A 10,916-nucleotide genomic window follows, 5' to 3' on the forward strand; every position below is an offset into this window, starting at 1 on the left:
TTTTTAATTTTTAAATTTCAATTTTCATTGTTGACCTTTTTAAAATGTTTATTTTTGTTGTTCATATTTTGTTGTTCATATTTTGTTTTTTCCCCATCTCAGCCCAACCAAATTGCCAACGATATTTAACGGTCACTTAATTGCTTGCATAATACAGCGCAAAAGCGATAAAAATTAATTATTTTACGGTTACTCATACCACAGCGCGGCCTTAATTCTCATTAGTGTGCGGGAGTCAACAGTCGGCAGCAGGCAAATTTGTATGCAACATACTTATGTATGTATGTACGTAGGAGGTGTGGAGGTATGGAGGTATGTTGTGAAAAAGGACGTAATTAATGTATTTATAACAGCTTTGGATGTTGGAAATCGTTGCTGAGTGAAATAAATCCTTGCAAAATATGTACACGTAGTATATGCATATATGCACATTAGGGTGGTCTAAAAATGCATGTGCAAAATTAAACTCGGAATTTTAACGCTATCGCCCCCTAGGATTATTCTATAACGAAAAAAATATAGCCCGATTTTTTTCAAGTCAAAAAATATTTAGAGGTGGCTCAAAGTTTTCCGTGTATTTTATATGAAAAAAACAACTTTTCGTAGAAATGGTATAGAATTCTTGAAAATCAAAATTTTTCGCTCCGAACACTTTGTTTCTCTTCAGGAGATACCCAATAATTATACCCGATTATTTATTTAAACATTTTTTCATAGTAACTAGATATATTTTATAGGTCCGCCCATACCGTCTGAAAATGCCAGAAAATGCAGGGGGTATACAAAAAAATCAGAGGTGGTTGTGTTTTGCTTAAAAAGTACTTATTTTCCCATATAAAATACATGGAAAACTTTGAACGCTTTTGAGCGACCTATAAGTATTTTTTTATTTAAAAATAGGGGTATATTTTTTTGGATATAGAGCAATCCTAGGGTGTGAGGGCTTTAAAATTCAGACTTTACAAATTTTGGACTACACTAATGCAAATACATACGGTCAAATGCAGCCTGCAGCCAGGCAGTGACGTCCTTAAAACACTCAACAAATTTCTTGTTTAGAACTGGGACGAATTTAGCAATTCCAGATCACTCATATCCCTCTTCGAAATGTCGCAGTATCAAAATTAAAGTAAAGTAAAATATACTTAAATTTTTCATTGCCCGAGCGGCCTGTTCGCGGATCTCCGTAATGGTATGGCCAGCGTTAAAGCCTCTACTTTATCGGCAGTAGCAGCGCCAGCAAAGTGACCACTGCGATCGTGGTACTATGCTTATGTCCAATTTAACCCAGCTGCTGTTCGTAGATGTTGGAATTCTCCTCAACTTGTCAAAGTAGCGACCTTAGAGTGCGTTAGATAACTTTAATTTGTTGTTGTCTTGTAGCAGATCTTCGCAGATCGAGCTAATTGTTGCCAACCTCAAGACTTTGATCGCAGTCTGGCTGTCTATAATAAATATGTAAAAGCAAAGTCGATTGCGGCTACTATTTTTGTTTTATATGTCAGTTCAAAAATCATTGCAATAATCTGAAAATCAGTAAGCCAGAACTTGTTCCATTGTCCATTTTATTTAGTATTGTAAGTGAATACTGGAACCTCTTAGTTGCTAGAAATGATGCCAGATAGCGGCCTTTTTCTATGGCCTTTTCTATAGGCCAAATACGAAATCCGTGTCAAGATAAGTAGTCAAAGTACATCTTTTTGAACCCAACTCTATCTAAGTCACAAAGCTGCGTTATCTGCAGAGCATTCCAAATATTTCTGCATTTTTAGGTTTATCGCTGCACAGTCTAGTAGTTTCTAGTCTCGCTTGAACTTCGAGCTAACTGCTGGCATTACATACTGATATGTCAAATAGTATTGTATTCCTTTCAAGCTGAACAGATGGGTTTGATGGCAACGACTTCCCACCCGACCGGGGCCTCAGGACTTTAAGTTATAGCTAATATTACGTAAGGCTTGGAAAAGTATACATAGTGCATTTTAAATCATGTCCTCTCTAAAACGTTTTGAAAATTGCTCCTTGAATTTTTTATCCCTCAGAATCTGAAGAAAACTAAAAACTAGGATTTGAAATTGCTATTGATAGAGAGCGAGAAGCAACGGCTACATCACCGTCATGCAGTGGTGAGTTTTCGTTAACACGAGAACCTCATTAGATAGATCGTGTCAGCTGACACGTTCTACGGCTTTACGTCGGTGGCTGGTTGAGCTATAACACTTATGACAATTTTTTTTTTATGAAGTAATTGAGTATTTTGTGGTAATTTCTGTTCTTAACCGAAACGGGTTTGCGCCAAATAAAAATTATGTACTACCCTAATATGCACTTTATTTCAAAATGATACATATACCTTTATATATATTTACATATATTCCCGCACAACTTAATTTCGTTATTTTTCACGCTTGTCTGCTTCCAGAATTTTCATGTATTCCTGTTCATTTACGTTCATGATTCACATTTCCATCTCCGCACGGTCCTGGTAACATCAGTACTTATTAAACACATAAACATGTCGCATATTTTAATTAGATGTTATTAAAATGTTGCGAAATAAAACACTTTTCATGCCTTACTTCATTAAACATAAACGGAAATTATGGTTAATAAATTACAAAACGCCATTTTTTGCGTTCGAGATGAGACGGTCAGATGACTTAACAAATAAGTGTTCACATTAAATATATATGCGTGTTTTCAAAACAACTGCAAACAGACAAAAGTTTACTGACTGACTTTTAGCATATTTAAAAGAACTTTGCTAAGTGGCTAACTAATATTGAAAACTGTAGGCTATGGTGTTCTGGAGCGCTTTCATCCCAATCCAGATCATACAAATTATTGCGCCTTCGAAATGGGTGCCCTGTAGGCAAGAAAAGAATAGGTTGGACGGTGTGATTGGAGAAATGAAACAGTAATGTTTTACACGGTTGGATCAAAACTTCAAAGTAGAGTGGGTGGAGGGGTCTAGTTTCGAAAATCTTGCCTGATCACTCCTGCAAACTGCAGTATGATGAGGTGTAATCACCTCAAAATGTTCTTGTTTTAACTTTTTGTGTATCTGTCCGAACTTCGAGCAGACTTGCGATGACTACTGTTTTCTGGACTAATATTTTTCATATTTAGGTTTTATGAAAATTCTCAAGGTATGCAAAATTTATGTTTTTTTGCGTTTAATTTGAAAATTCCGCAACACCCTCCATTCAACTCTAACCACCACAGTTCTGAACCAGGATATATTTCACTTGGACACGATTCCCCTAATGGGTAAACACAGCGGCCAAATTTACATATGTATGTATGAGCAATTATGTGCACATAGTCATATGCAAATGTGTAACTAATTCGATTATAGTTATTTATTCATACGAGTTTCTAATTTACTTGACTATGCAATGGCCTAAATATGTACATACATAGAAACATACGCGTGTATTTGAATACAAAATATGGTTTAAAAAAATTACAGCCTGCACGCATTCTCATACATATTTTATTTTTGTATACTTTTCAATGCATTTTCAATTCATAATATTTGCATTCATGCGCACATATGTATGTATGTACATATGAATGTATTTTCACTTCCACCAAATTATCACTGACTGAATTAACTCTGATTTTATGGAATTCTGATTGTATCATTGCGAATAGGGATTAAAATTAAAACCAAATTAAGAACAAACTCTTGTAAATATTTGTTTATTTTCGATATTTGCATATTTTGGATTACTGATTTTTAGTGCAACAATTAACAGACTGCACGCAAATGTGTATATAAATTAATACATCATTTTAATAAGTAAATACTTTAAAAAAAAAATTTTAAATATACAAATCTAAAATTTAGAGCAAACTAAGTACATCCTTGTTATGAGAGTTAATTATTTGCAAATAGTTATTAAGTACCGTTGTCTCGTGTAGGTCTTAAAATTTACCTGCTCTTTAAACGCATTTTTTCAGAACAACATTTTAATTTGAAGGGCAGATGAATTTCAAAACCATTTTTTTTCTAAATAAATGCGAATATTAGGTATTGAATAGAAATTAACTAAGCTAAACGGAAAATTTGAAGGAACGATGGGAAAATTTATTTCCTAATTACCTTTAAAATACTCCCCTTCAATAGAATTAACTGTACATATGTACAAAATTCAGTATTAAAAATCTATACTTGTTAATTCTCGCTTAATCCTTAGCGCCAATATTCCCAAGTGCCCTGCTAGTCGTTAAAGTACTTTTCGCATTAACAGCCTTTCATTTAATAGCCTTCAATATAAAATCCCTTTCAAATATTCATGCGTTTTTATTAAAAAAAAATAAAATAACTTAGCTTAGTTCGCTTTGAGTGCGAAATCTGGTGAAAATAAGATACGTATGTATATTAAACAATTAAGTGAAATGTATATATATATATATATATACCTGTAGCACATATACAGAGAAATATTCGTTTTCAGATATGTAAAAATTTAATGTTTTACTTTTAAAAACGTTTTGAAGAATGCCCTATTTCAGAATTTTATTGAAAATTACCCTATCTCGGAATTTGGTTGAAGAACGCCCTATCTCAGAATTCGGTTTAAAAACGCCCTATCTTACTTCAAAATACATATATCCAACCAAATTCTGGAATAGGGCGTTCTTGAAAAGTTTTTTCAGATAGAGCGTTTACGACAGCTTGCAGCATAGAGTGAACGGAGGTATTTCGCACATCATCTCTGCTCTGCATGGCCGTCGCAAACGACCTGCGAAAGCAGCTGGAAAGGAACAGAAAGTGACAGATGGCGGGTCAGTTAGATTTCTAAGTCCCTCATGTGATTTAAGCCAAGTTACCTAACGACCTCACTTTCAAACCTAGCAAGACTGAACTGTTTTTATTTACTAGGAAGTACAAGATTCCGAACGTAATTCAGCCCTCCATTGAAGGCCATTGTCTGCATCTCTCTGATAGGGTTAGTGCATTGCCCATTATTTCTTCTATGGCGCTTAATGCCATGCTGAACAAATTATCGTTGATATTGCACGAATTCACTTAAGGGATAATTTCTGGATCATTAAACTTGTTCTCGGATAGATCAAAACTTGAATATAGGGTGAAGTTTGTGAGAACGGGCTGGAGTGTTTTTCAAATTGAAGTAGAAACCATTAAAGAATCATTATGTATTTTGTAGGTGGGATGCCTGTAAAAGAGAAAAGCTTCTACAGGTTACCTGTAAGGTTATTAGGTGGCACAACTATCCAGTTTTGTAAATCGTATTTCTTAATCAAACCTGAAGATTTGTTTTAAATGTTATCTATATTTCCGACTAAAATTAATTGGATTGGCAAAAAACTAAGACACCTCTCTACGAATATATCTCGCACTTGAGCCTGGGCAAGTGAACTAAAGATGTGCTTTGGAGAGACATGAGCTTAGCCCAACCTGCAGCTGCTCTTTTACCTTACCTTCTTCACTATTTTCTGACAGTGGACCTAAAACCCGTAGAAGAAAGTACTTCTTATTAATGCTTGCGGCTCATGGGAAGCCTAGTCAGAGCTAACTGATTCCCAGATATTCCGGTTGACCTAAGTAGCAGAAAGCTAATTTTAAAGTAGTTAGCGGGCTAGAAGGTTTTTGGTAATCGGTGCATACAATTAAACTTCCACAACTCCAACCCATGGCTCTGAAGATATCATATACCTCTCCTTCAGATATCGAGCTTTATTTTCTTAAGTAAAATATGAAGCTTTGCCTAAACTTTGATATGGACTCCAAATTCTGACCTAGAACTGGATGTTTAGCCATCAGAAAAATTATATTCGAACCTCTACTACCGGAAAGTAGAGTATAAAATTCGCTTCGCAGAAGCAATCTATCTTAAAATTATAAGTTTTTTACTAAGAATGGTACACCAAAGTAAATTTCAAATGAAATTATGAAGTACGCTTCCTCCTATTGGTTGCATCTATGTTGATTAGAAAGTCAACATCAACCAAATAACCATAGGTAACCAACTCAACAGATAGCAAGTCTTCTAACAAAGAATATAAATGCGTACCACATAGAACAAGTTTTTAGACAATCACAGCAAAAATGTTCTGCTTAGAGAAGCGCACTGGAGAAGAAATTAAATTTGATAGGAAATTTCATAAAGTTGATGGATAAAAGCAAAAAACCGGCTATATTTCCTGCAAATTCTACATGCATACGTAGGTGTATATTTACATATTCACATACATATATATGTATTGCAATCTGAATAACTGGCGAGCAAAAAAGGGATGCCCTACGCAAATGTACTTACTAGAAATATAAATATACAAATGTTACTAGCAAAGTAAGTTGTTTTGCTGTTGTTTCGCTACAACATTTGAGACTCAATAAATGCAATTTCCTTTGTTAATAAATTTACGCAACAGCAACAAAAAAGAGAGTACGTAAATGCAGCCGCAGGCAAACTACGACCATAGTAGCAATCTGTTACATTTTCATTAAATAGAGAACAACTTATTTAGTAGTACTTACATACATATGTTGTACATAGTTTGTGGAGAAAGAAATACTTAGAAAAATATATGAAAAAAACATAAACAATCAAAACAAATACATATATGTAGCTCTTTAGGCAACAATGTCGTCCAATTGCAGAACCAGCAACGAATTGGTTTTGTGTAAAACATGCAACAACTTGTTTTGTGAACGCTCCTGGCTATTATGGAAAAATATGTCATCAATGGTTGAATAATAAATTTTAAATATTATTGCTTATGCGCATATGTTTGTTTGTCTTTTATTGGTTGAGCATTGTTGAGTGCATCGCACATTGGCTACTGACCTGGAAGTAATAGTCCTTTATGATAAATCAAAAGGAATAGCATTTTTTTTTTTTTTTTTTTTTTTTTTTTTGTAAATGACATTAAACCAAAGAACAAGAGCCTGCAGTGATGAAGAAGTTTGATGTTATTTAAGTTGTAAAAAAGTTCTAAAAAGGGGGCTTTAAGCGGTTGGAATTTCTTGAAACTCATGTGCGGATTTAAAGCAACGAACGGTCTAATGAAATTGAGAGCTGCGCTCAGCGGGAACTTACAGATACTTCAGGTCGCATCTCAAAGGGTTAATTTGTTTGTTTACAGTTTTTTGACATTATAGGTAGTTAGTTTAATGAGCCTTGATTCGGTGGACTTAGCCTGGCTAACGTCAGCTTGGAGATCAAGCCAATAATAGCTTTTGCCAACGGATGCAACTTTGGACTCGATAAGCAACTGAAAAGTAGAACCCGCTGTCGACAAACAAAAATCACGCTCTAAAAGTCCGCGGACAATGTCAAACAAAGACGAAAAGGCTTTGAATGCTTTCGAGAAAATTATTCTTCGCCAGATTTACGACCCAGTTCGCATGTACGATGATTACCGATGAAGATGAAATGACGAACTGTAAGAGCTTTTTAGCGACGTAAACATAGTAAAGCGCATAAAAAAATCTACAACGGCGCTCCAATGAAAAGATCTTTTCTGCAAGCAGGATGAGCAACTGGCGTAAATTCGCACAGGAGAGAGGCAATTGGAGAAGCTTTTTGGTCTCGGCGAATCCGAAAAACGGTACTTGTGCCAAATAAGAAGAAGAAGAAGAATTGAATAATAATATATTGATGTATTGTGGAACGCTTTTCCGTCATCCCTTAGCAAACTTGGTTTGGAGACAAACCGGTTTCGGTGTTGTGCCATCTTCAGTGTCATTTGTCGTTCGGAGAAACCAACAACGAAAATTAAAAAAATATATCGCATCTTAAATAAATATGTATGTAGATGCCAGAAGGTTTAATAAGCGTATTCATATTTTTTTGGCGTATAGAAAGCTTTTCACTTTCCTGGTAAAAGCGTTTCTTAGGAATCTCTCTAATACATGTACTCTGCGCGGTTTGATTACTGAGCGATGGCAAACCAGCTCATAAAACCATTTTTCTTTCGCGGGTGACGTCAATTTATAGGTCCTTCCATCTGTTCCAATTTTTTTCTTTAGAATTTTATAGTTTAAAGTTTGGTTTGCAGTGTGTAGTGACATCGTAAAGGGTTAAGGTCGTCAAACGAACGAATGAAGTTATTTGTCCTTAATATATGATTGATAAAACTTCATTTCTTAAGTGCTGAGCCATTTAATGCCCTTTCCGGTACTACCAATTTGTTGGCCTTAAGCTTCTGAGGTCAAATTGTAAAAAAAAGATTATGTAATTTCATTTCAATAAACTTTGCCACGCGCAATAAAATTAAATTAAAGAGGAAAAAACACAATAAATTTACCTATTTTACGAGCTGTTAGTAACCTTTTTCTACATAAATATTTACATATCCGTTTGGGCCAAACTCAAAATTGAGCAATACGTACAGGCATACATACATACATACATACATTGAAGATGTAGCAAAACAGTTTTCCCAGAAATCGTTATGGCTGTCTGTATGCATAAACACATACATACTCATGCAAAGCTAGTCTCTCAATCAACTACTTACATACATATATGACCATGAGCCTAGGTGTGGGCGTAGTATCGGTTCGCTTTTGCTTTTGTTGGCAATCGCTTTGGTCGAAATTGCCGACGCAACGACGCGTTGCACATCACAACATCCGCCAATATATTTCCGGTTAGCAGTGAAGCGTAGGCAGAAGTACACTAAATCGCACACAAACGTAAATGTTTACGTACTATATATGTATGCGCATACATACACACACTTAAACGCAAATAGAGCAACAACTATGCAAACATAAATAAACGTTAGTGTTGAGCGGAAGGCGGAGTAATATGCCAAACGTACGCCCAAATGGGCTCCCACAAGCGCACGCACGCACACACATCCAGCAACGTGAATGCATAACTACATTGTTAAGGCAAAAAGCAGGCTACTAAACGCCAACAGCAACAATGTGTTAAATGTGAATTTATCGGCGTCAACGGTGTAGAAAAAAAAAAATGCCGACAACTGCCAATAAAGTTGTTGGCTGGTTATGCGAAATGTATATTTTTTATGTAGGTTGATGTAAAACGAGCAAAGGGTGGACGGTGCAGAGGCGAAATTGCATACATAGCTTCTTATATAAGTATGTACATACACATGCGCCACGCATCCAATGGCCTATCACACTTCGAAAGAATTTGTGGGCTTCAGACGCCCTCTGGTGATAGCACTTAGTCGATGCTTTAGCATTTCCGGATTTCACATGAATTAAAATCTTCCAAAAAAGTCTCGCTGGCTCTTTAATCAAAATACTTTCCTTTTTTCGTTTTTGTTGTGAAAATACCTCTAACAAAGATGTGTTTCCTAATTTCCACGAAGCTTTATAAGACTACTACCAGCGGCTCGGTTGAGTTTTTCTTGGTAGAGACCTCTCTAATTCCAGGGTTACGCCCACTTCATCATTCAATTGTATTTTAGTTACTTATTGTTACCCACTCTCACTATCTACTCAGAAGCCAAGTGGTTTGTAAATCTCTGCGCTCTCTGACCTTAGAAGGTTAAGCATTGATAGACCTCGAGAAAACCGAGCTACCCCAACCAGGGCTAGGTATCCGCATGTCCAAAATCAAGAAGGCTGAAGTGCTTATACGGAGTTCTGTACGTTTGGCATACTTATGAGACATAAAGGAAGGAAGCCATGATACATAAGGACTTTACTATGGGGGGCCTTTCTCGGCATTTATTGGCATCTAACAATTTACTTCCAAAGACAATCTTCAGATCCCTTGAAAATCTATGGGTCGAAACTGGCTTTAACTGTTAAGATCCCGTGCTCTGTGACAGAACTGCCGTGCCAGATTGGGGCAGTGCACTTTACAGGGTGGTGTTCTCTGACCTCTTACTTTGAAATGTCGTAGTGAAAGACCTACTTTATGAGCTCGAAAGTTTGCGTTAGCGGGGATTATAATCTTAGTGGATGCCCTAATAATTTGGTCCAATCCGTTTTTGAACGTACTGACTAGGTGGCCGGCGGCCCCGATGCAAATCCTAATAGGACGGAACTCGACTTGTTCACAACGAACAATAAAACATTGCACGCGATTCTTCCCTTTAATTGGAGGAAAGTGTACACCTGGAGCTTTGTGATAGAGTCAAGTACTTGGCATTGATTCTAGATGGGAAGCCTACATTGAGGCCTAACGAGGACGAAGAAAGCATCCGCGGCTCTCAATCGGTAAACTGGGCAATTAATATGGATATTTGCTGGCTCTATGAAACAAAAGTTAAGCGCACAATTTCATGGAATTTTTAATTTTTAAACTTACCTTAACTGGAAATTTGCTTAGCCTACTTATAGGCGCTCACACGTGATTCATTAAATCCCCACTCTACTTCAACTAATCTAATACACTATTTCTCTTATCGCTTGCACAACTCCTTTACAATGTACATATCTCTTTTGTTTTCCTTTTAGGTGGGCCCATTATCATGGCATGCAATGTACAACCACAACAACAACCACAACAACATCAGCGGCAAAACGAACAGCACAACTCATTAGAGCAGCAATGTATTAGGCAACTGCAAAAGCAACAGCAACAACCATCTTTGCAACAACGTCATCAGCAACAGCAACAGCAACATTATCGAAGTCAGCAGCAGCATCTTCAACAACAACAACAACAACAACAATTGCAGGCAATCAAGCAGCAGCGCAGTTCGGCAAAATGCCAACAATTGACGCAACAGCGAACGCGGAGGCACAGGGGCCAGCGAGAGCTAATCTCGAGCTGGCGCTGCTCGTTGCATGCAACGCTTAAATTGTTGCAACGTCCCTCGACCACCGTAACGCTGTTGTTGCAATTGCTGGTGTTGTTGTCGGCAAGCACAACGGCACGTGGCGAAGGCAATGTTGGTAAGTACCAAAGCAACTGTCTATCGTTGTTGTTTTTTGTTTTTTTTTTTTTTTTTTT

The 10,916-nt window shown here is 36.6% G+C and overlaps 1 protein-coding gene across 1 annotated transcript; it reads left to right on the forward strand.

Moving 5' to 3' along the window:
- Positions 1 to 219: 219 nt before the first annotated feature.
- LOC108370424 (ataxin-8-like) lies at positions 220 to 10,858 on the forward strand (the record flags this gene model as incomplete). Its single annotated transcript, XM_017625759.1, has 3 exons — positions 220 to 260; positions 305 to 312; positions 10,418 to 10,858. A coding segment is annotated over exon 3 (427 nt), but the record flags the coding sequence as incomplete, so codon positions are not given.
- Between the last annotated feature and the right edge of the window lie 58 nt (positions 10,859 to 10,916).

Source organism: Rhagoletis zephyria, unplaced genomic scaffold (genome assembly GCF_001687245.7).
Source record: "Rhagoletis zephyria isolate East Lansing unplaced genomic scaffold, Rhagoletis_zephyria_1.1 Rzeph_scaffold_04211, whole genome shotgun sequence".
NCBI lineage: Eukaryota > Metazoa > Arthropoda > Insecta > Diptera > Tephritidae > Rhagoletis > Rhagoletis zephyria.